The 27,184-nt window shown below is 49.1% G+C and overlaps 3 protein-coding genes across 5 annotated transcripts in view; 2 read left to right on the plus strand and 1 right to left on the minus strand.

The window, feature by feature from the left end:
• Positions 1–516: 516 nt before the first annotated feature.
• On the plus strand, positions 517–9,877 carry DPH7 (diphthamide biosynthesis 7). Of its 2 annotated transcripts, XM_038155912.1 has the most exons (9): positions 517–1,316; positions 1,598–1,734; positions 2,169–2,256; positions 2,983–3,077; positions 4,644–4,810; positions 5,636–5,708; positions 6,494–6,559; positions 6,730–6,902; positions 7,916–9,877. In XM_038155912.1, the coding sequence occupies exons 1-9, from the start codon at positions 1,179–1,181 to the stop codon at positions 8,527–8,529; spliced, it is 1,551 nt and encodes a 516-aa protein (XP_038011840.1). In that variant the 5' UTR covers positions 517–1,178; the 3' UTR covers positions 8,530–9,877. The 2 variants fall into 2 exon arrangements, with proteins under 2 accessions (XP_038011840.1, XP_038011841.1); XM_038155913.1 differs by lacking the exons at positions 517–1,316; positions 1,598–1,734 and adding an exon at positions 1,741–1,878.
• An 808-nt stretch (positions 9,878–10,685) lies between these two features.
• MRPL41 (mitochondrial ribosomal protein L41) lies at positions 10,686–11,650 on the minus strand. Its single transcript, XM_038155915.1, has one exon. The coding sequence runs from the start codon at positions 11,363–11,365 to the stop codon at positions 10,958–10,960; it is 408 nt and encodes a 135-aa protein (XP_038011843.1). The 5' UTR covers positions 11,366–11,650; the 3' UTR covers positions 10,686–10,957.
• A 231-nt stretch (positions 11,651–11,881) lies between these two features.
• The window catches only part of PNPLA7 (patatin like phospholipase domain containing 7), a 126,399-nt gene continuing 111,096 nt past the window's right edge, over positions 11,882–27,184 (plus strand). Inside the window, exons 1-9 of one of the 2 annotated variants that reach the window (XM_038155911.1) lie at positions 11,882–11,963; positions 12,565–12,599; positions 14,963–15,028; positions 15,723–15,810; positions 16,382–16,464; positions 18,616–18,704; positions 19,046–19,186; positions 20,500–20,659; positions 22,133–22,213. In XM_038155911.1, coding sequence (XP_038011839.1) covers positions 11,945–11,963; positions 12,565–12,599; positions 14,963–15,028; positions 15,723–15,810; positions 16,382–16,464; positions 18,616–18,704; positions 19,046–19,186; positions 20,500–20,659; positions 22,133–22,213 — 762 coding nt within the window. In that variant the 5' untranslated portion in view covers positions 11,882–11,944. The remainder of the gene's footprint in view (positions 11,964–12,564; positions 12,600–14,962; positions 15,029–15,722; positions 15,811–16,381; positions 16,465–18,615; positions 18,705–19,045; positions 19,187–20,499; positions 20,660–22,132; positions 22,214–27,184) is intronic. The other variant, XM_038155910.1, reaches the window with a different exon arrangement.

Raw genomic sequence — 27,184 nt, forward strand, 5'->3', positions numbered from 1 at the left:
CGACCTCTCCCTTGGTACAATGTCACAGCAAATGTCACAGCAGCTTCTGGAAGGAATTTCAAACTACAGCCACCTGCACTTTGCAAATTCATGGATGCTGTGATGCAGCACCAATGGCTGAATACCGAGGAGTCGGAGTGGGTTCTGTACAGGGAAATCGGCTTGAAAACTTCAGTGGAATTGCTTCAATTCCGGGCATCAAGAAGCAAGGTAAAGGGGATTTGGCTGGGACAGTTTGAGCTGCATTTAATGACGACTTTGCTCAAGGCATTTAAGGAAGAAAAGCTGCTGGTCAAAAAGGGAAATGTCATAAAGACAACTATTTAAAAGACGGGAAAGGAACAGTAGAAGGGAGGGTTTATATGGTGGTGGGAAGTGAACAGCTGGATGTCCAATATAAAAAAAATTAGAAAAAAGGTAATGTATAATGAAACTGACAACATCCACCGATGATATTATTCAGTGTAATGATAATATAATAAAGGCTGAGTGAATTGCAGAAGGATGTTACGAGAGAGTGGGAGATGAAATTAAGTGCCAATAAATGTAGGGTTGGTTATGGGAAAAGAGCAAACGGCCCGGCCTTGCCTGATTTCACTCAGCAAGGAAACCTTTGGGTCAGCAGGATTTCCGCCAGGGAACAGCGGCAGCGCAGGCTCGGGGGAGCGCAGGGAGCAGCACCGCCGTGGGAACGGCTGCGGGGCGCGTCCCGAGGGTGCAGGACCCGCCCTCCGACGGGGAAAGGACTGAGGGGAAAGGGAAAGGCTCAGGGCAGCGACCGGGCGCGCTCCGAGGTCCGGAACAGCTTCTGCGCAGGAACGGCGGTACCAGCCCGTGTCTCCTCAGGAAGGGCCGGGCTGGGGAAGGTCTCTAGGCGAGGCGCTAGGGGCATGGCGAGGAAAGGCTGATCCCGGATTTCTCTCGCGAGCGGCTGCCGGGATCAGGGCAGGGATCGCTCACCGGGGGGGCGCTGCAGCCGCAGCCGCAGCCCCTTCCCTCGGCCAGGACGCGCTGGGCGGGAGCCCCGCGGGCACGGACAGCCGGCCGGGAGAAGCGGCGGCTCCGCGGGGACAGCTCCGCCCCGGGCCCGCCCTGACCGGGAAGCAGACGGGCGGCGGCCCCGCCTCCCCGGAGCCTCCTGGGAGCCGCCCCGGCGGCGCAGCAGGGCCCGGCCCGCGATGGCCGCGCCGTGCAGGACGCGCACGCTGCAGGTGGTGGACACGGAGTTCAGCGCGGACGCGGTGGAGTGGTGCCCGGTGGAGGGCTGGCACAGCATCCTGGCCTGCGGCACCTACCACCTGCGCCCGCCCGACCAGGTGAGCCCGGCCCCGGCCAGCCCCGCTCCGGGCGAGCCCCATCCCCATCCCCGGTGCTGCCGGTCCTCGCGGCGGGGCCGTGCCTTGTCCCGGCTGGGGCGGCTCGAGGGGGGGCACAGTGGCCCGTCCGGTGAGCGTGGCTGGCCCCGATGGGGACTTTCATCCCTCAGGGCTGGGACTGAACAAGTGGGAGCCTCAGCCCAGCTCCTCGCTCATAGCAGGATCTCTGGGAGGCAGAAGCGCGGCTGAGCTTGCCCTTTTCTTTCCCGTGTTTGCCACAGAGCGATTCCCGAGGGAGCAGTGGGGCCTGTGACCGGACGGGGCGGCTCTACCTGTACCACTACAACGAGGAGCAGCCCTACATCCCGCTGACCGAGATCCAGCGCATCGACACGGCCGCCATCCTGGATATCAAATGGTAACTCTGGCCCAGCCAGGCTCGGTGCCACAGCAGCACGCTCTGCTCCTCCCGGCATCCTTTTTTGGCACGGCAGCAACAGCAATAGTTACTAAAGGAACGGTTCCTGACTTCTTGGAGGAAAATACTTTCCAGTTTGTTCCAGTGAGCAAAGACTGCCTTGTTTCTGTTTTATACTTGCTGCTCACTTGACTGTTCATGACTTTGTACCTCATTTATTTATATAATAACATATAGTAGATCTCGCTTGCACAGAATCCCCTCCTTGCAGGTGTGTGGGAACTTGAGAAGCCCTAGATTTTCTTAATGTGAGATTTTTTTTTTTGGTCACATACCTTCTCCTTGTGCATGTTGGAATAAAAATTATGGCTTTGCTGTCTTCCTAAAATACAGGAAAGATGGACACTGGAGACTTGTTTAACTTGATCTTTTAGGTGCCACATTCCTGTTGCAGAACATCCCATGGTTGGCATCGCAAACTCCACAGGTGCTGTGGAATTTTGCCACCTGACTGGAAGTGAGGTGGGTGGATGCAATGCCTGCTACTGCTGAAGCTGCCTTTAACCCATGTTTGCTACATCTATCTCTACATTTACTGGTAGTGAGTATAGGCTTGCAGGAAAGCTGGTTTCCATGGCTTCCTCAGTATGCTTAGCTTGTTAAATACTTCTTTTGTCTTCTGATAATGTTTGTCATAAGTTCTACGAACTTTTTCATGGTGCCAGAGAGTTGGGCTGGGCTCTAGCCATCTGCAGAGTTGGGGAGGAGAGGCAGGAGGAGGGAAGAAGCAAACCCTGGAAACAAGTATGGCCTAACTAGGAAACATCAGAAAGTGCAAAGCTGGTAAAAGCAAGGAGGATTTTTGGAGTGGGGTTTCTTTTGGTGGTGGGAGAAGAAAGTGATCAGAGCCACTTTCACAGAGCAAAGAAAGCAGAGGCCAGTCTGTAAGGGAATTCAGCAGTCCGGTCATCACTTCTGCTGCACTTCATCGCTCCCTGAGAAGCAGCAGCGTTTAAGAGAGGTTTGGTGGGCAGTGAGCAGCAGAAGGGTGGGATCCTGTGTGTGCACGTGTGCCGCTCAGCCAGCACTAGATGATTGTACAGTGCTGTGGGATATTTCATTGCTTCTTTGGTGTGGGACCCTCATTTGCTCATCAGTCTCTGGAAAACCTGCTGTGGGAAGCAGTGCATCTGTCGTTACATGCCTGCTGTCTTCCCAGTCTTAATCCACTCCTTTTGTTTTCAGTAGAAGAACAGCTGCATGTTGGAGCCACGCTTCAGGGTGGATCTCGGGGCACAGCGACTGGCCTTGTCCTTGGACTGGTCCACTGGACGAGAGCAATGGTGAGGATGGGAGATGGAGGTTGGGGCTGGAGGCCAGGGTGTGTGGGACAACTTTCAGGAGAAGTTGAGGGCTTGGATGAAGCAGTCTTTAGTGGTTTTGACTTTCTTGATCCCAGCTGGCTCCCTGGCCCTGCTCTAGAATTTGCTGTTTCCAGAGCAAAGGTAACAGGAACACAAACAGTGTGCCACTGGAACAGGAGCAGAGACTAAACCAACAACAAATGGGAGGTTGTGCTCTGGGGAATGGCAGCAGGTGAGCCAGGGATGTGTCTTCTGCTGCCTTTGTTAAAAGGAAAGACCAGAACGGGATGCAAATGGAGCTGCTGGTTCCAATTCTGCTCTTAGAACAGCTGAAATTTTAGTGTGAAGTTCTCCTTAAGAACTGCCAATAATAGCACATGTAGGAAGTTTAATCATGGGCTAGTGAGAAACAGGAGAGAATTGGTTTGGAAGTGGCTCCTCCTTCTCTCAGCTGTTCATACATGAGATATGAAACGGCATTGCTGTGTGAAATAAGCTGCATTGGCTGTACGTTGAAATGAGGGAGGGGTAATATGTTCTGTAGGTGCAGATGAAGAGCGGTGCCTTTGGTGTGGGGCTGGAAACCAGGGGGATCAGGCAGTTACTGCTTAATACTGTAGGGCAAATTTGCTAATTAAAGCCATTTCTGTGTGTGCTAATGTGTTAATGAGCAAGTAGAATTGCCAGTTAGACTTCCATCTTACATTCCCCTTTTTTTTTTGTCTGTGTCCTTCATGATAAATGATTGTTGCCATGATGAAATACCCCTTTAAACCTGTCACTGTTGTCACTTGAGAGACCAGCAACTTCTCCTAGAAGCCAAATGTACATTGTTCACATCTCTGCAGGAAGGGGGTGGCCCTGTATCTCTTATGTGGGAATTTGGGAGATTCAGTGTGGTTGAATCATTTGATACAGAACTGGAAAGAAGCCTCAGGCCACCAAAGCAGTGCCTGCAGTTGCAGGTAACCAAACAGAAGGAACCTAGTTCATGTTAGGGAATGCCAGAAAATCTGTGCACTGGGAATTGCAAAACATTTGCCAGTGCTCCAAGGTCATTGTGTCTAGAAACTGTAATTGTACTGTGGCACAGGAAGAGAGCAGAAGAGGTCAGGATCAGCCAGTGCTTTGGGTTTCAGTGATAGCAAGGAAATAAAATACCTCTTTGTACTCCAGAAGAAGGAAGAGGCTCTGAAAGGGCATTGTCATTCTGACTTGGAGAAAAAAAAAAAAAAAAAAAAAGAATGCTCTTCACATGGAATTTGTTTATTGATGTAATGTGAAGCATGTAAGAAGTCAAGTTTTGCATCTCTGAGAAAGACGAGAGCCACTAGTGGTTCCTTCCCTGACCTGGGAGTGAGTGGTTGCTCCCTGTGAGAGCAGGGAGTGGCAGTCACTGGGGTAGGTGATTTTAAGATGAAGCTGGAAAGAATTGTATGAGTGTGTCATTCCTGCCACCATGCTGCCAGTCTGCCAGTGTTTAGTTGAATTGAAATATTTGATCGTTGCAGTAATTCCCAATGTTTTTTGTGTACCCTGCTGTAGTGGATGTCCTTTAAGAGTGATCAGCAGTGATTCAGAGGGGAAGCTGAATCTTTTCTCCATAGATGAATCTGCTCCTTCCGTGCATGTCCTGAACCAGTGGGAAGCTCACAAATTTGAGGCCTGGATTGCTGCTTTTAATTACTGGGACATTGATATCGTGTATTCAGGTCTGCATGGGCTGGGGATCTCCTTGGGGGCTGGTGGGGAGGGTGCCCCTTGTTTGGGGATGTGTTCCCTAGGTTTTTTACTTTCCAGGGTTGAGTGAGCTGCTTGCATCACCTCTTGAAAGAGCTGAAGAGCTGGGTCCTCTGATTAGGGATGAAAGGCTTCTTTTCTTGATGGTGGAAAGAGGTTGGAGTTAATTAGGAGAAGCTGTATGCTGAAAACTGTACTTTGGATGATTATTGGCAAACAAGATTATATTCTGCAGTATGCTAAGAGCCAGAGAGCTGTTTGAGTCCAGTCTTTATGACCTCAAACTCTTTTTCTTACCAGAGAAGAGGGTACCACCATATTGATACCACATATGATTTCTGGGGTGATGAGTATTGGGAGCCTAATGTGATTTTTGGTGTGTCTGTTGAATTCTGCCAGATCCCAGGGCTGGATCAGCTCTGTGTCACAGACTGCCCTGAGCAGGAAGGGACCATCAGGATCATCAGTCCAGCCCCCGTCCCTGCCCAGACCCCCCAGCAACCCCACCCTGGGCATCCCTGGCAGCGCTGGCCAAAGGCTCCTGGAGCTCTGGCAGCCTCGGGGCCGTGCCCATTCCCTGGGGAGCCTGGGCAGTGCCAGCACCCTCTGGGGGAAGAACCTTGCCCTGAGCTCCAGCCTGAGCTGCCCTGGCCCAGCCCCAGCCGTTCCCTGGCTCCTGTCCCTGTCCCAGAGCAGAGAGGGGAGCTGCCCCTCGGGAGGAGCTGCGGCCTCTTGGCACTGCTTTTCCCCATGCTTAGGGCTGGTGCTGAGGGTCACAGTGTTTTGTCCCCCGGCAGGAGGGGATGACAGCCTGCTCAAGGGCTGGGACACCAGGTGCAGTCCGGAGGCTCCAGTCTTCACCAGCAGGAGGTGAGTGACACCTGTCCCTGCCCAGCCCTCCAGCAGTGGGGTGGGAACACCCGCTGCTGCCCTGCCCCTTCCCAAGGCACTGAAATCGGAGATGTGCAGTGATAGGGGATCCTGGTTCTGCCTCCCGTGGGAAATGGAGGCACCTGTGAGTTTTTTTCATCAGAACAACTTCAGGCTGAAACTTTCTTCTCTATGTCCTTTAACACAATAAACCAAGTGCTGACTTCCACATGTGAAGAAGGTGGTAGTTTCTTTCTAAAAAAGGATCCTGATTTACACTTTTATTTTGGCAATTTTTGTGTGTGTTAAATTTGGAGATATTATTATGGAATGTTTTTTAGAATTTTTTTTCTCCACTGTTTAGTTATTTGAAGTGATCTCTTTTCTATCTTATTTAAAAAAATGGTTAAAACAATATACACAGCTCTCTAGTGGAATTCTGTATGTAAACTTAAATTACACTGGGGATTATGGCTATGGAAATACTAATTTTGGGAGTAAAGTCTCCTGGGAATGGAGGTGTTCTGCTGGAATTCTTAGGGCTTTTGAGCAGCAGTTTATGGGGTAAATATTACTAGAAAATACTTGTGCTGAGATGGTGTGAATAGAAGTTTTGTCCCTGGGAAGGCTATTGGACTCTGTAGATGAAACTGTGCTTGGGTAGGTCACTGGACTGAAATTTTGAGCTTACCTCTCCCAAGACATTTGATGAAATAATGTGGACTCAAAATCCTTTAAATTCAAGGAAGAAGCCCTTCTCAATTTGCTGTCTTTTCCCTCTGCAGACATTCCATGGGTGTGTGCAGCATTCAGTGCAGTCCCCACCGGGAGAATCTCCTGGCCACAGGCAGGTGAGTCCCTTCCAGCTGCTCTCCCCTGCTGTGCCAAACCTCCTCTGTTACCTGAACGTGTTGCTGCCTCTGCAGAAATTCCATGTGGTGCAGAGCGTGTGGTCTTTCCTACCTTTGTTCTGTGCCCTGACCTGGCTGTGCTTTTCTGCCTGTTTGTGGCACGTCCCCAGCTACGACGAGCACGTGCTGCTGTGGGACACCAGGAACATGAGGCAGCCTCTGGCTGACACCCACGTGGAAGGCGGGGTGTGGAGGCTGAAGTGGCACCCCACGTGTGACTTCGTGCTCTTGGCAGCCTGCATGCAGAGCGGCTTCAAGATCCTCGACTGCCGCGGGAGCCTGGGTGAGTGTCCAGGGAACAGAGGTGCTCCAGGGCTGCTCTGCTGTGCTCCTTCGCTGCCTCCAGGTTCATGGGGAGCTCCAGCTCTTGCTGGAAGGATTGAGATGGTGTTAATAGCCATAGGCTTCTGTTCCAATTTGAAGTAACTTCCAGCTTTTCCGCATCTGTGCACTCTCTTGGCCTGCTTGGTTGTGCCAAGGCCCTGTCACTGTCTGTGTGTAAATCTCTCATAACTTTTTTTCCACGGGAGGAAAGCCTTTGTGTTTGGTGTGAGGGCACAGCCATTCCGGGATTGTGTTCACTGTGATGGTTCAGAGAGGTGCTTCCCACTGTCAGGTGTTGCTTTCCTGTTAGCAGGAGTCACTGACCTGCTGGGGAATCAATTATTGCCTCAGGAAGGAAGTGCTTTGCAGCCTGGTTAATGCAGAATAACATGAATAAGCCCTTCATGTGAATCACGAGGTACTTCCATGGTGGAAAAGCCGTTTGCATTCACATTACAAATGCAGTCTGACAGAAGATGGTTGGGTTCCTGGGATCTCCAGACCTTGCGCAGATCAACAGCTTAGGAAATGAGGATGGTATTTCTCCTGAGTGGGGAAGGAAGGAACTCACTGTGAGAGTCAAATGCTGAAAGCTGACAGGAAGAACATCTGCAGTGTGTTAATAACCACGACCTGGCAATCCCCCAGGTGTGTTCATGGCTCAGTGAAGGTTGTGGTGTGATCACTCTTGTCTGTCTTGAGCCTTTGTAGGCACTTTGAATAATGATGCTCTTTAATCTCATGCATGTTAAACCCTCTTCTCCTCTGCTACTGACCCAGGAGGAATCAAGGCCATTAAGAGATGGCTGAAAAATGGTCAGTACCTCATTCCTCCTGGAGTGCTTCACTCAGTGGTGAAGAAACAACCAGAGAACTCTTCCCATGAGACACAGCCAATGCTGGAATGGCTGCTGAGCACTCTGCCACAATCCACAACTTGATTTCTAAATATTTTTTTTATTTTTTTTTAAGCGGAAAACACAGAGGAATGTACCATCCTGTCGTCCTATGTCCTGCACAATTCCTTGGCCTATGGGGCTGACTGGTCAAGGCTGTGTCCAAGGGATTCCTTGCCTGCAAGCCAGGACCTTGCTGCTGCGTGCCAGCCTTCAGAGGAGCTCGTGGGAGCATCAGGGCAAGGAGATGAGAGGCTGAGTTTGCAGGTCCAGAACCTGAAGATAATTTATGAGTCTCCTACAGCTACTTTTGATGTAATCCTGGATGAGGAGAGCGAAAGCCCTGCTACGGCACTCGCAGTAGGGGCAGGGCCAAAGCTGGCTGGGGATCCTGGACTGGTCAGGGGCTCTGGTTTAAAGGGAGGTTTAGATTTGGCTGCCCAAGGGGCAGATCCAGGGTCAGCCAGCAGCTCTGACTCAGGAGCCAAGAGACCCAATGGAATGGGCCTGGACAGAGGCAGTGACTCAGCCAGGTCTCCAGACAGCCCCAAAGAAATGAGCATTGTGGCCACTTGTTCTTTCTATGACAACATCCTCCATGTCTGGAAGTGGGAGATGAGCCTGGTGACCCCTCCAGATGTGCCAAGTCCTAGATCTCCATCCAAAAGTACAGCTGAAAGTTTGCATTGACCAGTCCCAATGGAAGAGGGAGGAAAACTCCTGAACTGAGAGTGACAGCTGAACTTAATGCCCTGCTTCTGCTGGGCTTTCCCATCTTACTGCTGAGCTTGGGAGTCCTTCAAGGCCAACACTGATGGGATTCCTGATGTTCTGTTTTCAGCACAGAGGGAAGCCTTTGCTTAGAGGCCTGTGGTCATGGCCAGCCAGGTTTATCTAGTTTTTCCCTTAATGTCCCGGTTCCAAGTGGACCAGCCCTCCTCTCACAGGCTGCTGCTTTGTACCTCAGATCTGAATCCTTTCAAGGCTGGTTTGCATTTCACAATGGATCTGTTAGGCCTGTTCTCCTCCTTCCCTCACAACCAGGTTGTGCTGCTGTGCAGACCCAGTCAGTGATTAGAAGGTTTCCTGAATGTCTCAGAAAAGCCCCTGAGCAGAGGCCTGGCTGTGTGATGGGTGTGTCCCTGCAGAAGAGCTCAGACAGGCCAGATGCAGTGCAGTGTGTTCACAGCGATGTTTAACAAAGAGAAGTACTGGTTCAGAAGGAAGTGCAGACTGTCTGTGAGATGGGAAGTGCTTGTGGGATCCTCCTTGAGAGGATCCTGGTGTTTCTACATCATTTTCCATCAATCATCACCTGACTGCAGACTCCTTCATCATTCCCAGCTGAGCACACCCTGGTTCAGATAAATCCTGTAGTGACCCCACCATGTTTTAGTGCCACTCAACCACCCCTCATGGCCTCTCCGTATTCAGCTCATTCTTTCTGCTCTCCACAGAGCCACCTGTAGGTCCAAAGTCAAGCTCAGTTTTTAGAAGGTGAACAGCTTTAAGATCAAAACCTCCAAAAAGTATAAGTGGTGTTTCTCTACATCTTTTTAAATTTAAAATAAGTACAGAAACCAAAATCTTAACAGCATTGCCCTAACTACCTCCAGGAATGGCTGCGGGATTTCTCATGGTTGCTCCATTAGCTCTCTTTTTTTCCACTGTGAAATATCAGCAAAACACCCTTTCTGGAACATTTTCTCTATTTCTAGAAACAAAAAAACCAGCTTAAACTAGATCAGTAACTTTCAGCTTGCATGGTTTGTCTTTGAGGGTCCTAAAGAATGAGTTGTCTGGAGGGAAAGAAACACCAGCAACAGGTCTCTGTGTAACAGTGCTGCAACTAAACGAGGTGCCACAGATGAGAACTTTGCTGCTTTGAAACCCCCTTCTCAGCGGTGAATGTGTATTTTAGCAAACATTCTGGAGCACTGTTACATGAAGATTCATATTAGTAATGAAAACAAGAGCTTTTGCTAAAGAAAAAACATGCTATTTTTGGATGTTTCTAAAATAAAACCAATATAAATGATTTATCTTTCTTTTTGTTGTTTTGAGTTTTAAAAATCAAATGACTTGACAGTCCTTGTGAGGACCTCCCGCCCTGGCCTGGGATGGCTCAGGCTCCAAGGGGTGAATATTCTTTGGGAGTCGGAGTGGACAATGCAGTTTCCTGGGAAAAGCGAGGGTGTGTCCCTGTATCTGTTTTAAAGGTTGTAATGCCTTTTATTGCCTGTGAGAGGAGAGGGAACAGCCCGAGGGCAGCGCAGCGGGAGCGGTGACACCCACTGGGACCAGCCCGGTTTAGGCTTGAGGCCAGGCCTCGCTCAGAAACGAGGGAAGCCACTTGTCACCTGCCTTCACGTGGCGCGTGAGGCAAGAGGCGTGCTCAAGAGCGAGCTGGAATTGGCATCAAAGGGCACCACAGGATCTCCTGCTCTCCAGCCCCGCATCCCCGTCCAGCCACCTGCGAAGTGCCCTGGCGGGGCAGCAAGGCTCACGAGGGAAGGGCTGAAGGGCCTCGTCTGCGAGGCAGGAAACGGCCACTTGTGTGTGACTTGTTCTGATCAGCTTCACAGGAGGTGAAAAGTGCCGCGTTCAGGTAGAAAAGCTGTGCCTGCCCCATCCCCACTGCGGCCGATCCCTGAGCACAGCTCATCCTTCTGTGACTGGGGCTGCAGCACCCCCACTCCATCCCAGCCCTGCCCCGAAAATGTGGGGCTTTGAACCCCCCCCCCCCCCACCGTGAGGACTCAGCTGGCAGCCCCTATTGCAGGCTAAGTGCTCACAGACCATCCACTCATCTCGCTTCCTTTCTCTCAAAGTGAACGCTTTCAGTCTTAACTTAATTTTGAAAGTTTAATTCTTAAACTTTGCAGTACTTTGCATTTAGAAACGTCATGGACCCCTCGTCCTCAGAACCCCAGCGAGGGCTCTGCTCACGAGGCACAACTGTCTCCCAGAGGAACCACCAGTCACGGATGGGAAATCAAACCGCAGATTTCACCAGGATTCAAATCAGGTATTACAGAAGAACGAGGCAGAAGGAGTTGCTTCAATGCTCAGTGACAGAGCCTGTCCCGTGCTGGCCGGCGCTATCACCGCCCGCTCCCTACCGCACGTAGTTCTTGGGGAAGAGCTGGAAGAGCTTGCCCTCCTGCGTGGGCTCGAAGCCGTACTTCTCCAGCTTGCTGGGGTCGAATGTGCCGTCCTTCACGTCCTTCTCGATGCGCGGAGCCACCAGCTGGTCGAAGAGCTGCTTGGCCGTCAGGGGCGGCTCGGAGCCCTCGGGGGCGCGGTACGACACGTAGGGCCGCAGCTTGAAGCCCGTCAGGTCGGGCACGACGAACTCGGGCACCATCTCCTTGACGAGGAGGAACTTCTTGTTGCGGGTGAGCACGCCCAGCTTCTTGGCACCGCGGCCCTTGTTGTGGCTCCGCGGGCCGCGCTTGCTGGTGAACGGCGACACGCGGTCGGCGCCGCGCACCAGCCCGCGGACTAGCTGGGTCAGCAGCCCCATGCCGGGCACCGAGGGCTCAGCGGGGCCGGGGCCGGGCCCGGCGGGCACCGGGGGCTCAGCGAGCCGGGCCGGTGCCTGAGGGCAGCCGGGAGCTCAGAGAGACCGGACGGGTCCCCGCGGGCACCGAGGAATTAGCGAAGTCCCGGAGAGCACCGGGGGGCCCAGCGGAGGCGGAGCCGCTCCCTGCGAGCGCCGAGACTTCCCCGCACCGCGCCGGGGCCGGATCCCCCTCACGACCCGGAGCGGCCCCGCGGCGCTCCCGCCTCGCACACCCCAACACCGCCCTCTCCCATTGGCCGGGCCGCGCCAGCCAATCCGCAGTGCCGACACTGCAAGCGCGCCGGACGGCCGCAGGGGGGTTTTCCCCGCCAATCAGCAGCGAGCGGCCCGCGGGGTGGGCGGGGCCTGGCGCGGCCGCGCCCCCTGGTGGCAGCGGGCGGGGTCTGCGCTCAGCGCCCTTCGCCCCCGGCCCGGGGAGCGCGAGCGCCGGGGACAGAGAGCGGCTGCGGCACCGGCATTGGCATTGGCATTGGCATTGGCACTGGCACCGGCAGCGGCACCGGCACCGGCACCGGCACGATGGCGGGGGAAGGAGCGGGTGAGAGGGTGCCGGGGGTCGCTGGAGCGCGGCGGCGGGCCCGGCGGGCTGGTGCAGCCGCGCGGTGCCCCCGGCCGGTGCCGGTGCCCAGGCCCGGCGGGAGTTGTTGTTGTCTTGTTTGGAGCCCGTGTCCCCAGCTCTGGCCTGGCGAAACGGGGCCGGGAGAGTGGCCCCAGTCCGGCCGGGGGTGACCCTGCTCCGGCCGGGGGTGCCCCTGAGGGTGACCCGCGGTCGGTGCCCGGGCAGGGTCGGAGCTGTCCCCGGGCTGTCCCCGTCCCACGGGGCCGTTCCGGTGTTTGCTTTCCGTGGGGAGCAGGGGTGGGTCCCGCTGTGCCGCCGGGCACAGAGCTCTCCCCAGCCTCGCTCCGTGCGGAGAGGCTCCCGGGGAGCTTCTGTCTGAATTCCCGTGGCTGTGGAGAAGGTTCTTCGGGAGAGTCCCGTCCCCCAGCACTTCACTGCTGGCTTTTATTGCTCAGCACAAAGGGAGGATAAAGTTAAAAAATTATTGTTCCCCTTGTGTTGTTCAAGAGTTTGCATCAGAAGCTGCGGTCATCTCTTAACTCAGTCTTTGCTTTTATCTTTGCTCCTGTTGCTCCTCCAGACATGGATGAAGGGGACAACAGCACCAGCCTTGAGGTACAATATGTTTTGCTCTTATTTTTGGACTTATTTATTTCCCTGTGAGTGTTTCCAGAAGCTGAAAGCAGCTGTACCTAATTTGATAGCATTGGGGCAATGCCTTTAGATGCTTTTACTTTGAAAGAGCCTTTCCTGCTGAGAGTTTTATTCTTTCAAACTTTTGAGGATTGGTCCCATTTTATTGTGTGTGTGTGTGTTTTATTTCTTTCAAACCATTCGTGCTCTGCTTTGTATTCTAAACTGTTTTAATACAGCTATGATTTAAATACTTTCATTTTTATCCTGAAAAAGGAGGAGTTGCAGAATTCTGGCAGACTGCACTTCTTGCATTTGTTTTTAATCACAAATGTGAAGCTCACAGACTAAAAAGGCACATGATGCTTTCCCTAGTCCTAAAAAACAAACCTCATGAGAGGAAATAGTTCTCAAACTAAAAACCACAGGCAATCTCTTGTACACAGTTAACAGTGTTTTGTGAAAGTCCAGGTTCTGTAGTCAAAACAAGGCACGGGTGCCTCTGTGCTATGAGGAAGCCTTCTGTTTGGGCTAATCCCAATTTTAAGTCCTTGTTTTCAGGGCTGATAAGCCATTCCCACCCTTGTCTGGCTGGGGAATGTGTCAGTGTTTGCCTTGGACTGCAGTGAGGAGTGGTTGGACTCTCAGCAGTGCTGGGAGCCTGGACCCTGGATGGGTGTGAGCTGCACTTGTGAGGCTGCATGTTTGTGCTGCTTGCTGCTCAGCCTCGAGTTCTTAAGGAAACTTGGACATCAGGAAGCAGAGGAATGCTCTTAGTGCCAGTCCATGCTCTGGGCAGGTGACTGCTCCATGTTCAGATGCAGGAGGGCCCTGCAGGGTGGTCCCACAGGTGTTGTGGGTCTGAGGGTTCCTTGGGGCTGGGTGACGTGAGGTCCTTGGGCTGGGGTGCTGAGCACAGCTCTCCTCGCAGAGGAGCTGCCCTGGTGACTTGGCTGTGACCTCATTCCTGCCCCAGGAGCTGTCACAGCAGTCACTGACACGTCTCAGTGTCTGCACAGCTCAGCCTGGCTGCTTTGCTTCCTCCGCTTGTCCACAAGGATTGTTCAAGCTGGAGAAGATCCCCCCTGAGTCTGAGCAGGGGAATGTCACGCTGTCACCTATGAAAACTTTGCAAGAACCTCTCAGGGGTTCTTGGAGCTCTGAATTTCATCTTTCCCTTGTTGCTTTTCTGCACTGAGGCCCCAGCCTGGGCATGTTTGTGTTTTATTCTTTTCCCTGTGGATTTGTTTCTCCCCTTGCAGCAGCAATGTGAGTGTCAGCTAGCAATTACTATTTTTGGTGTTATTTGAGATCATGCAGGCCTGGGGAGCAGCAGAACTGTCCGTGTCCCAGTGTCCCTGACACTGTCAAAGGGAAATAAATACATTAAGTGACCAGGACAGACTTCCACCAGGAACTCTGTGTCACCAGGTGTTCTACCTGTTGCTGACACATCTTCAGCTTTTTATTCTTTTCAAAATCTTGTGACTTTTCACTGCAATCCCATGAGTAATAGTCTGATAACAATAGTGACAGAGTTAGTTTGACTCATGTTGGGAAGATAAACATTAAAGTGCTAAAGTGACCTGAGAAGGGGAAGTGAGCACAGGGATCTGTGTGAGGTGACTGGTCTGACAGGAGTTTCTTTTGTGCTGTAAAACTGGAATTAATTCCATTAGAGAGACCAGTTAGGTGACTTGGTATGCACTTCATTTTTCTCTTGGTGGCAAAGCTGAGTTCAGCTGTCATCCAGATCTGGAACCAGGGGAGGAATGGTACCTGAGCTGTGTGTAGTGCTTAATTCAGGAGCTTTTAAGGTTCAAGAGTTAGAAGGGGATGTAATTGTCCTTGTACTCACGTTGTTTTCACTTGTTGCTAAGAATTTTTTTGCCTTTTTCCCCCTTTCTCTGAACTTTTGGGTTGACATTTGTGAGACAGTTTTAGGTGCCAGGTTTTGTTCCTGAGTGACACTGGTGGACACAGGTCCCAGGACAGCACACCTGAGCTCAGGCATGATGTGCCCATGTGCATCATCTGCTTTCTATGATGACTTTAATATGCTGGTTTGGGACTTGTTTTTTCAGTCTCATCCTTCCTGCTCTGAATAACATAGGATGATTTTAAAAAGTGTTCATCTCACTGTTTGACCCTGGTTTAGGCCTGTTTAGGAATGCACTGAACTGAGAGCAACACAAAACTCCCATACTGATCCCTTTCCACTGAATGTTTCTGTTTGCAAAGTGGGTTATAAGTCAAAGAAAAACACAATCAAGTTGGTTGAGATGCTTTCATGGGAACTTTTTTCCAGCTGTGGGAAACTAATTTCACCTTCCTTTTGGTGCTAGGCTGTGTTTCCAGGAGGTGGGACCCCCATCCTGCAGTTTGTGGAGGACAGGATCCAGACCACCATGGTAAAGTAGAGCTGCATTCAGCTGGCTGAGGGCTGGGGGTGCATCCAGAGCAGCTTCTCCTGAGCTCCAGGAGCTCTGCTAAGCCACTGCCGAGCTCTGAGTGTTTGTTTCTTTGCTGTCACTGTGCATGAGGCAGGAATTAATTTCTGTTATTTAGAATCACGGGCTGGTTTGGGCTGAAAGGGACTCTAAAGCCCATCCAGCTCCATCCCCTGCCATGGCAGGGACACCCACTATTCCAGGTGGCTCCAAGCCCTGTTCTGCCTGGCCCTGGACACTGCCAGGGATCCAGGGGCAGCCCCAGCTGCTCTGGGCACCTGTGCCAGGGTCTGCCCACCCTGCCAGGGAAAAATTCCTCCCCAATATCCCATCTAACCCTGCCCTCCTTCATCTTAAGACCATTCCCCCTTGTCCTGTCCCTCCATGCCCTCATACACCCCCTGTACATTGAGTTGATCAGCTCACAGATCCTTGGGAAGAAAAACATGGAATGTTTTCCATGTGATCATAGGACTGGTCACTGGTGCAGTTTAAACTTCTTGCCAATGTGGTATTTGAATTAATAATTAAATATGAACATGCTTGGCTTTTAGACATCTCACTGAGCTGAGTGTTCTTCAGCCCTTCAAAAAGTATGGAGTAACTTCTGAAGTTGAAAATTATTGACTTCTTTCTCCCTAAATTCCCCTCCCAGCTGACTGGAATTGCAATTGGAGCTGCAGTTGCACTGTTGCTTATAGCAGTTGTTGTGTTTGTCGTGTACAGAAGAGTGAGACAGTCAAGTAAGTACTTGATAACCATGTAAGTTTTAAAATCAGTTTTTCCATCGGTTTTGATTCTTTTTGTAATTTTCTGTGGCAGTTGTTTGCTGCAGAGGTGTGGTTCTTGCAGGACAACAGCTTGAAGGGATGGAGAACTTGTGCTGGTTCCCTTCCCCAGGTGTGAGCCCAGAACTGTCACAGGCAGGACCTGGAGGTTTTATTTCTTTGCTGTGTGAGCAGCGTCAGCCCCAGGGCCAGTTGTGAATTCTGCAGATGAATTCAACCCTACTGTGATTTCACTGTCCCAGGAAGGAGAAATGATTGAATGAGAGGTTTCCTAGAGGAGATGAAAATGACCAACCCTTCAGTCTGTTTAGAGAGCCCTTTCTCTCCTCTGGGGCTGAGGTGGAGCCTCAAGGCAGCCCTGCCTGGGTCTGGCTTGGCCAGAGCTGGGGAATGAGGGATCCCAGGGTGGTTTAAATTCCACCCCCTGCCCACAGGAGCTGTTCTGGAGGCTGCAAAGTCCCCAAGCTGTGCTCAGGTGTGCTCCCAGCTGCTGCAGGTGGTTTCTGATGTGATGCTTCTGTTTCAGAACAACTTCAGCCCCACGTGCCTCAGTACAGGTTTCGCAAGAGGGACAAAGTGATGTTCTACGGGAGGAAGATCATGAGGAAGGTGAGGGCACCTGGTGAAACCCAGTGTAAAGTTGAGAGGTGTAAAGTTTGCAACACTTCACTGGCTGAGCCTGGCCCAGGGCCTTCTGCCTGTAAATCTCCCTGGGATGTTGTGGATGTTTCAGAACTCCTGCAGTACTGACTGCATTGCTGACGGAGCAGCAGCAGCTTCTCTTTCTGGCCAGACCTTTCCTCTTTGAAAAATATTTGCAGTCAATGAGGGTAGCAATAAATCAATGAGTATCTAACTCCTGTAGGGTGTTAATGATTGTTTAAATATCCCAGAATCCCAGACTGGTCTGAGTTGGAAAGAACCTTAAAGCTTATCCCATTCCTCCCCCTGCCATGTCAGGGACACCTCCCACTGTCCCAGGCTGCTCCCAGCCCTGTCCAGCCTGGCCTTGGGCACTGCCAGGGATCCAGGGGCAGCCCCAGCTGCTCTGGGCACCCTGTGCCAGGGCCTCACTGCCCTCACAGGGTCCTGGCTGTTCCCTGTGCTGCCAGGTCCAGGTGTGCACTCCCTGCAAACCAACATCTGTAGAAAAATGAGATACAGGGAAGTAACCATCCTTAGTCACCCTGTGTGGAGGAACACTTCCTTCTGTGAACTGCCCCAGCCTCTGCCTCCCATACTTCATTGAGGTGAATTCAAACACTTTGACTTAATTAGACACTGGTGGGTTTAATATTCAGTTCTGGAGCTGTTTCATTGTGGAGGAGGTGGTTGCTCCCTGAATCTTGCATGGCAGGTCAGCCTTTAAGTAGAACTTCGCAAAAAAAAACGTCAATGAGAGGAAATTTTGTGTGTGCAACTTCATAATTTTAATATTCTTGATGATTTTCATAATTTAAATAATTTTTAACCAAGCTATTTATATGTAATTCACATAAGTAAAGAATGCTTAGAATTCCACATGGTAAAATAATATCAGGTAGTTTTTTGTTTGAGTTTTAGACCTTACTTTTTGCTTTTCTTCCTGAGTAAGGCAGAGAACATTACACCCAAACTGCTGTGGGTTGTACTTCCTGGGTTTTTATAACATATACCAAGGTTTTACTTTCAAAAAAATATCCCTCCAAACTAATTAAAGATTCCTTTTGCAAGAGGAACTTTTGCAAGAGGAATTTTACAGAGACTCAACTCTTTGGGTAACAAATGGAGAACTGGGAATGTTCTAAAAGTACCTAATGAGGGGCTTGCTTGGTGTAGCAGTTGTGGTGTTTCTCCAGAGGGTGGCACTTGGGAACTAAGAAATGCAAGGAAAAGCCTTGGTTTGTCACCATCACAGCCAGATAGAATCCTGGAATATTCTCAGTGGGAAGGGACCCACCAGGATCATTGAGTGCCACCCCTGGCCCTGCCCAGACCTCCCAGCAACCCCACCCTGGGCATCCCTGGCAGCGCTGGCCAAAGGCTCCTGGAGCTCTGGCAGCCTCGGGGCCGTGCCCATTCCCTGGGGAGCCTGGGCAGTGCCAGCACCCTCTGGGGGAAGAACCTTGCCCTGATCTCACAGAATTCCCAGAATTCACAGAATCACTGGGTTGGAAGAGACCTTCAAGATCATGGAGTCCAACCCAGCCCCAGCACCTCAACTCAACCCTGGCACCCAGTGCCACATCCAGGCTTTGTTAAACACACCCAGGACTGGTGACTCCACCACCTCCCCGGGCAGCCATTCCAGAAATTTATCAGCCTTTCAGTGAAAAACTTTTTCCTAATACCCAACCTGCATTTCCCTTGGTGCAGCTTGAGACTGTGTCCTCTGGTTCTCCAGCCTGAGCTGTCCTGGCCCAACTCCAGCCATTCCCAGGCTCCTGACCCTGTCCCAAAGCAGAGATCAGTGCCTTACTCCTCTTCCTGATGCTGAGTGTTCCTGAATGAAAACCACAGCAAGGAATCCTTCCCCTCTGCCATCCATTAGCACTGTAGTAGTTGATTGGTAAAATCAAAATACACTCTACTTGCTTTATAGAAAGGAAGTGATCCTGAAGTAGATGTTCCAACCCTCCAAGGTCTTACATGAGCTCTTCACTCTGCTCACACTTTATGGCTGGTAAATGTCTTGGTGCCTCAGCAGGGTTGGAATTAGCGAGTTGGTTTTTTTGGTTTTGGGGTTTTGTGACTGTTTTTGTGTCCATTATTCCCCCCTAGGTTACAACTCTTCCCAACTCTTTGGTTGGGAACACCGTCCCTCGCCAGAGGATGCGGAAACGGGCAAAGGTTTTATCTCTGGCTAAAAGGTACTTGGGACTTTGGGAAGGGGAAAATTCACATCTTGGGGGCTGGTTTGGTGTTTCTGTTTGTGATGTGGAATGTATCTCTAGCAGAGCCCTCTTCTGTAGCTGTTGGTTTTTCCCAGTCCTGTCAGCTGTGGATCAGCTGGGAGGTTTGCTGGACTGGGATGGTTTTGGTGAGGAAAGGCAGGAGGATGGGATGTTTTAGCTAATTGATAATGTGTAACTTGGGATGGTGAAGTTTAGTATTTACTATATACTTATTTAACATTTCCTATTAGTACAAATTTAATATTTTGTATTAGTACAAATGAGGGAACATCCTGAACTTTCTTTTTCCTTTGTAGGATTCTGCGTATTAAGAAGGAATGTCCAACTCTGCAGAGGAAAGAACCTCCTCCTTCTTTGCTAGAGGCAGATCTGACTGAATTTGATGTCAAGAATTCCCACTTGCCATCAGAAGTCCTATACATGCTTAAAAATGTCAGGTAATGTTAAATGGAAAGAGAAATTTAGAGTTTGGTTTTGATGGATGCTCAAGTGATATAAATATTTGACAGTTTGTGTAAAATCTTGGATTTTACTATTGCACGGTCAGAATCCTGAGGGAGTTGACTGAAATTCATCTGAGCATAAGGACAAAATGAGTGACTTTGAATTTTCTAGAAACGTTAAAAAAATAGCTGAGTTTGTTTTAAAAATTAAAAAGAGATGGGGGGAGAAAAAAGCAAGTAAGTTAGTTTCCTCAGTTTGAGAGTAGTGCTAATAAAGGTGTTCTAACATGAACAGATTTAATGCATCTTAAAACTTCTGTTTAGGCTGTACCAGGCAATTTTTTTTTTTTGTACAGAAAAACATCATAATTGGTAAATGTTAATTGGATACCATATTGACAGCTCCCTGGGCTGCAGGATATTTTACCTCTCTGCCTGAAAAGGTTGCAAATAAATCAAAGTCAACTTAATCCCCACAGCTCTCTGGCAGACTAAGACGAAGGGTTGGTCTTTGTGCCCCTTCAGCAAGGGGTTAAGTTGCTGACACAGCAGAGAGGAGATCTTCCAGTCTGTAATTTTGATTTTGCTTGTGGATGTTCATTTTTCCTCCCTGTTGTGATGTAATATAGTCCTGAAGGTCATATATTCTCAAATAAAAATGCTATTTCAGTCATCTGAACTTGCTGCTGTGGAATTATGGTCTCCTATGACTAATTGATGTTGCAGTAGGATTTGATGGATTGATCCTGATAAATGTGAGCTGTTGGAGCTCTGTACAGAGTGATCAGGTGTGAAACCCATATTTCTCTCTGCCTGGCAGTGACTGACTGGAGTTCAGATGCATGTTACCAGCAGGAGATGGAATATTCCAGACTTGCAATTACATGCAGATGACAGGAGCTTTTCCCTCTTTTCAGTATTTCTCCTGTGTCCTGCTTCCATGCACAGGGCAGCTAAAGGGGAAGTTCCTGGGGTAACTTTTCTCACAGAGTGTGTATATCAGGCAGGTTTTTATTTTTTATTGCCCTCCACAGGCCTTGCTGGTGTTTGCTGGAGGAAGTTTGGCTGTCCTTCCTTCTGAGCCTGCATTCTTTGGAGGGCTCCTCCAAAGGAGCCCCAGCATTTACAGCTCTGTGATTCATGCTGCTCTTGCACCTTATTTTGGGGAGGTCTTTGGGGCTCCTTCCCTGCAGCTGCTCCTCTGGGGCTTCCTCTGCTCCTCGCAGCTGGGGCTTTGCTAATTTAGGAAGGATTTTCCAAAGGCTGTGGTGATTTTAGGTTTTCTCTTTGCATTTTCTTTGCTGCAGGGTCCTTGGGCACTTTGAGAAGCCACTGTTCCTGGAGCTGTGCAAGCACATGTTCTTTGTGCAGCTGCACGAGGGCGAGTACATCTTCCGTCCCGGGCAGCTGGACAACAGCATCTACGTGGTGCAGGATGGAAAGCTGGAAGTTTGCATCCAAGAAAGTGTAAGAACCTCAGATGTGTATTAGTTCTTATCTATGTTACAGTCTCACAAGCTGTAAGTTCTCCAGTACTTTACTGTAACAAGGTAAAAATGGAGCCCTGTCTCTCTCTCTCTACAAGGTCTTTTAAGGATAAACTATCCAATTAAGAAATGACACCTAAATTATTTTTACTTTTAACCCAATAACCAACCACTCATGCCCTGCAATGTGGGCTTTTTTATCCAATTACACAAAACCACCCAAACCCAGGGAGAAGGAGGGGAAGAAGAAGGACCAGCCTCTGCACTAAAACCTCCATCTTGCCTTACATACATGACTATATTCGAAACCCTTAAACTCTGAGTTTTCCACCACATGATATTAGACACTTCTATTCAAACTCCACACCCATAATCCCAGTTCTGCCATTCCATTTTGGAAGCCTTCTCCATGGCCTTAGGTCACCTGCAGTGTTCTCTTGGGAGTCAGTGCCTGGCAGCACAGAAAGTCTCAAATTCTCAGCATCCAGGATTCCAACAAGAACCCACTGCTCTGCACTTCCTGAGAGAAATCTGTTGGCACAGCAGATAGGCTGGCATGAATCATTAAGCATTGATTAAACTTTGACATGTGAATCACAGTGGTTTAGGAGGGATTAATCCCAACTCTTTGGGGCTGTGGTGTTTGTAAAGATCAAGGTTTGTAGCAGTCCCTCGTGTCTCAGATGAGAGAGCAGAACACAAAGCTGATGAGGCAGCTGGAATTATCCTCACACAGGAGATGCAGAAGTTATTGAGGGAAGACAGGGTGCAAGCTGGGCTTGGAAACATTCACCTTTAAAGGTCATTACAGAAAGGATTTGGGCACAGAGAGCAGGAGAGACCAAGTTCACCTCAGAATAGTCCAGCAGGAGTCAATGGGTTTGTCTGGGAGGCGGAAGAGTCAGATTCACTTTTGGGTAGATGGGAAAAAAGATGATGGTTTGTTTTTCATGTGAGTCTCAAAATGTTGAGCACCAGTCCTTCCAGTCCTTGTCATCCCTTCTGCCAAGTTAAATTTTTAATTTTTACCTTCTTCCTGACTAAACTTGGAGTTTAACTTTTGGATGTAAGCAGTTTCCCAGTGGCTGAAAGTTTAGTGGGCTGGTGTTTAGCTGATTTCTGTGTATTTTTACATTTTGCTGCTCCTGCTTTGTACAACCTCTTGACAGGTAACCCCTCATTAAAGGGAGCTCATTGTGCCTCTGGATGAAGGAAGCTGTGTTTTGATGGTGTTAAATAGCAAAGACAGGCAGGTCACAACATCCCTGGAAAAAGCTGGGTCGTAGTTTCTTTTAATTTATCACTTTTAGAAAGCTGATATGAAACTCCCTGTTTGGAATTAGCACATTTCTATCAGAGCAGAGAGAAAAGAAGCACCTGAGCTTTCTGAAATGCTGCAAGCTTTCCCAAATGCAGCTGTGAGCCTGCAGTAATGCAGTGTGTGTGCTTGCAGGATGGAACAGAGGTGGTGGTGAAGGAGGTGCTGGCAGGAGACAGCGTGCACAGCCTGCTGAGCATCCTGGATGTCATCACGGTGAGTTCTGGGAGGGGCACTTCCCTGCTGGCTCCCACTGAGCCTTGCAGGGGAAGCAGGCCTTGGACATTCCTAGAGAAGAATCAGAATGCAAAATGGCTTTTTTGATAATTCTCCTCCTCCCAGACCTTTGCAGGTGGAAGCTGAGCTTGGTGGTGTGGAGGGTGGTTCTGAAATGTGTGCTTGACTGGCTGCTTCTGATTGGCAGGAGGATCTGAATGATCCCTTTGTGTCTGGAAAACTGAGATTACAGTCTGATTTGCTCAAATCACAACTCAGGCAGGAGCAGGACCAGGTTGGGGCCCAGCAGTCTGGGCTTTTACATGTTTGATGAGTTACTTAATGAATTTGGTTTTATTTAGTCTAATGAAAATAAATCTGACAGTTGTTAGTACTGTGATTATACTGTGAAACCAGTTAATGGATTTATTTTGTTTTGTACCATCAGTGGTGCTGGTGGCCAGCTGAGGGCTGTGCTCTTTGGCAGGGGCCAGGATGAGCTGAATGCTGATCCTATTCAGTGCAAAATTGGTGGATTTTGTTTCAGTTGGAATTAGACTGATGGTTTTGCTGAAATCACTTTAGGAATGCCTACATGGAAGGTGTTGAATTCAACATCTTTGGTAATACCCAAACCCTGAAGGTGTTTTCCTGAAGGATTTTGGTAGGATGGGATTTCAGAGGATGAAGATAAATCTAATCAATAGTTGTTAATGTTTGCCTTGTGCCATGTTTCTGCCATGCTTGGGTGTTGCTGTTCATCAAAAGGTGCCATTGCTCTGTGTGTCAGGAGCTGGATGGACGGGCCCAGAGAGTGGTGGCAGCCAGTCACCAGTGGTGTCCCTCAGGGCTCTGTGCTGGGGCCAGCTCTGTTCAATATTTTTATTGCTGACATGGATGAGGGGATTCAGTCTTTCATTAGTAAATCTGCAGACAGCACTAAGCTGGCAGCGTGTGTCCATCTGTTGGAAGGTGGGATGGCTCTGCAGGGAGACGTGGCATGGTTGGAGGGATAGGCAGAGTCCTGTAAGATGAAGTTTAATAAGTCCAAGTGCCCAGTCCTGCATTTTGGCCACAATAACCCCCTGCAATGCCAGAGGCTGGGGCCAGTGTGGCTGGACAGTGGCCGGGCAGAAGGAGACCTGGGGGTACTGGCTGCCAGCAACTGAACGTGAGCCAGCAGTGTGCCCCGGTGCCAAGGAGGCCAGCAGCATCCCGGCCTGGATCAGGAGCGGTGTGGCCAGCAGGAGCAGGGAGGTCATTCTGCCCCTGCACTGGGCACTGGTGAGGCCAAACCCTGAGTGCTGTGTCCAGCTCTGGCCCCTCAGTTTGGGAAGGACCTTGAGGACCTGGAGCGTGTCCAGAGGAGGCAACGAGGCTGGAGAGGGGCTGGGAACAAAAACCCTGTGAGGAACCACTGAGGGAGCTGGGGGTGCTCAGCCTGGAGAAAAGGAGACTCGGGGGTGCCCTCATCACTCCCTACAGCTCCTGAAAGGTGCCTGTGCTCAGCTGGGGCTGGGCTCTTTCTCCAGGCAGCACTGACAGAACCAGAGGACACAGTCTCCAGCTGCACCAAAGGAAATTCAGGTTGGATATTAGAAAAAAGCTTTTTACAGAAAGGGTGATAAATTTCTGGAATGGCCTGCCCAGGGAGGTGAGTGGGTTAAAACAAGCCTGGATGTGGTACTGGGTGCCAGGGTTGAGTTGAGGTGTTGGGGCTGGGTTGGACTTGATGGTCTTGAAGATCTTTTCCAACCCAGTGATTCTGTGAATTGTGTGTTAAAGGATTCTCTGAAGTGTGCTTTGTCACTTCCAAAAGCAGCCATACACCTCTATATCCACATTATCTGTGCATCTATATTATGTATATCTGTAGTTCCCTAAAACCTGTCAACAGTGATAACATTTTTTTAAGCCTGGTCACAGTTTTCTCTGTAGAAAGGGAATAATTTGGACTGTAGCAAGTCTAGTTCTTGCTGTCACATTCATAATACCTTTGTAAATCCATATTAGTTACTTCCACCACTAAATTTTCTCCATGACAATATTCTAAAAAACAGGGCCATCATAAAGGAACATGAATACCAGTCATATTCTTGCTTGTTTAAAATGAATATAAGAAAAGAAATCCTTGTGTAGCAGTGCTTTATGGCTTTGTTTTCTAAAAAAGTGGTTGCCATTCACTTTTTATCCTGTTGAGTTTTTTTCATTTTTAACTCTCATTCTGTCATTTTTCTCTTTCTCATTAGTTATACCAGTGGTAAGTAAAAAAAATAGAAATGATTGAAAGTGTGCTGAACAGAGTTAGCAGTCTGCAGAAGAATCCATAATAAAAAACCTTGAAATATTTTTTGCTAAACTTGTTCTCATTTATTTTTACAACTCTTTTGTTCCTCACTTCCCAGCTTAGTGAGCTGCTTGTTTCATTGCTATTTTTCCTCTTCCTTATGTTCCTGGCAGACTTTAGGTAGAGGAGTAGCATGAAAATAGGCAAGGAGAGAGAAAGTAGCACTGGATCAAAATAGAGGAGACCCCCAGTGTCATCCCAAAACAGTGAGTGAGTCTTAGAACATTCTGCAGATACCATAACCTGAATTAGATTCCACCGCACACATGGCTGTGCTGTGAAGAAAGAGTGCATTCAGAGAGGATTTCAGTTGTCTGAGCTGGATTTGTGATTATTTTGACTGATTTTGCAGCAGGTGATGTCAGGCTGGTCCCTCACTTAGCTGAGAGTTGTGCAAGAAGGTTGAGGGTGCTGCAAGAAGTGGCAAGATCTCGTTGGTGGACCTAAAAGAAAGGTCACAGCAGAGGTACTTTTCTAATTGAATCTTTCAGCTTTTGAACTGAAAAGTCCCTTCAGTTCTACTAGGTACAAAGGTAGCAGCTGTGACACGAGCCTCCCCTTATTCCAAGAACAGATTGATGCTGCTTTCTCCAAACTCTGAGGAGAAACTTGGAGCTTTTGAATCCAAGTAGCTTTCCTGGTATTCCGGAACATTTCTGAGGTGCAGTTAATGACTTTGTCTTGATACTGCCTCGAATACCACAGAAATCTCTGAGCTGAGCCTTGTTGACGTTTCTGTTTTCAGCAGCTCTTGCTGAGAGCTTGTGTGTGCAGCCAGAGCTTTTCCCAGAACAGTCAATGTTCATCCAGAGTGAACTGGTCCAGCAGAGATGTGATGCTGATTGCTGGAGATTTGGGGGTTCGCTCTTCTCTTGTCCTCCATGTGGAGATGCTCTTAAGAAAACGGGCCTGCTGGCATAATTGGAGTAAGAAAGTTGGAGAAAGAAGAGGCTGTGAGGGATATTGATCAAATGGCAGTGATTGAGGGGGAAAAAATGAAAGTCAGGATTAAAAGAAGCTGGAAGAACACTTGGATAAAGGTGAGCCTGCAAGGCTGACAAGATGGATGAGGTTATAAAGAAGTGATTGATTGCTGCAAGAGCTTTGGGTGCAGCAGTGTTGATGTAGTGGATGTCAGGAAGGAGTGAAGGAAGACAAAATCCAGCCATGGAAGTGGGGAGAAAATGTCAGATTTTTGGGTCCAGAAAGGAGCATACCACTGCAGATGGGAGAGTGTGAAACATCTATGTCTCTTGCAGCAGATTTTTTGACCAAGCTTGGTTGGATTTGGCCATAAGCTGTCACCTGGGTTCAGCTGCTGCTTGGAGGTGATGCCTCAGCTCTTGGAACAAGACAGAAGTAAATAGTTACCTGCCCTGAGAACAAAAAGTTCTCTGTTGAAAAAAACCCTGTTTCATAACTGATTATAACTTAACTGTTCTTGTCATCTCAGTGTGTGATTGCAAAATAGTATAATTTGAACATGGTGTTCTCCCTGTGCTGCTGATAACATTAGAGCTGAGAGAAGTGACAATTATGGAAGATTTCCTCCTCACACTCCCCTGACAGTTCTTGCATGTCCCAGCCCCATTAGCCATGGTGTTGGCCCTTTCAGAAGAGTTGCTCTCATGCAGGGATTTCAGAGAGGCAAAATTATATGCTGAAAACTTGGAGGAATGGGCTGTTCTTTGGAGAAAAAGGCTTCTGCATTGTTATCTGTTATTATCCCAAAGCTGTTTTTCTGAGGCTGTCAGCACTGAGCATTTGCCAGAAAAAAACCCAAACACTTTCCTGGGTAGACTGGGGACCAGAGTTCTGGGATACCCGGGGCTCAGTTTGCTCTTTGGAATAACTCATGAAACACCAATTAACTTGATACTTATCATTGTCCAGCAACTAAAAATGTAATAATTTCCTTCGTTTTTGACTATATTTTTGCTGTAGAGATTGGTAGAAAATACAGTTGATGGCAAATGCAGCACTTAAAAGCAGACTGTATACATTTTTCTTTACATGTAAGTATAAGAAGTCCAAATTAATTCTTCATGTAAAGCCAGACTTCAAACTGGCCTGTAAAAGAGGATTGCTGCATTTGTTTTTGGGTGCAGCCGAAGCACAGAAATGTTATTTGTTAATTTCTTTACTTAATTAAAAGAAACTTAGGAAAACTGAGGACACTGGGAGCTTTACACTGTAGGTCAAAGAGATGTTTAAAATTTCAGATCCCTCAGGAAGTTGAAAATCAAAGCTATTAATATCATCCCCAGATTTTATAAAAAGGTCAGCTGAACTTGGTGTAATTAAGAAATTGGTTCCAATTAATTTAATTTAATTTTAGAATCTGCTTCACGGAGCCTTCCAGACCAGCAGGCAGACAGAGCTGCAGCTTTATTTTCCAGAGTCATTAGAGAAAGTCTCTTGTTTGGTTTTGCTGGGTTCTTTAGGCAGGAATTCCTTCCGAGTGCTTGTGTTGAGTTGCATGATGCTCTGCAAGTCTTGCAGGCAGTTTGGTTTGTAATCAGCATTTAACATCTCAGTGTCAGTATTGGGAAAAAGGTGCCTTGTGTTGCTCTGGAGGGGAAAAGCTGCTGGAGCTGTGAGGGGCTGTTAAAATAGAAACTACA

Source organism: Motacilla alba, chromosome 17 (assembly GCF_015832195.1).
Source record: "Motacilla alba alba isolate MOTALB_02 chromosome 17, Motacilla_alba_V1.0_pri, whole genome shotgun sequence".
In the NCBI taxonomy this organism is placed as follows: domain Eukaryota; kingdom Metazoa; phylum Chordata; class Aves; order Passeriformes; family Motacillidae; genus Motacilla; species Motacilla alba.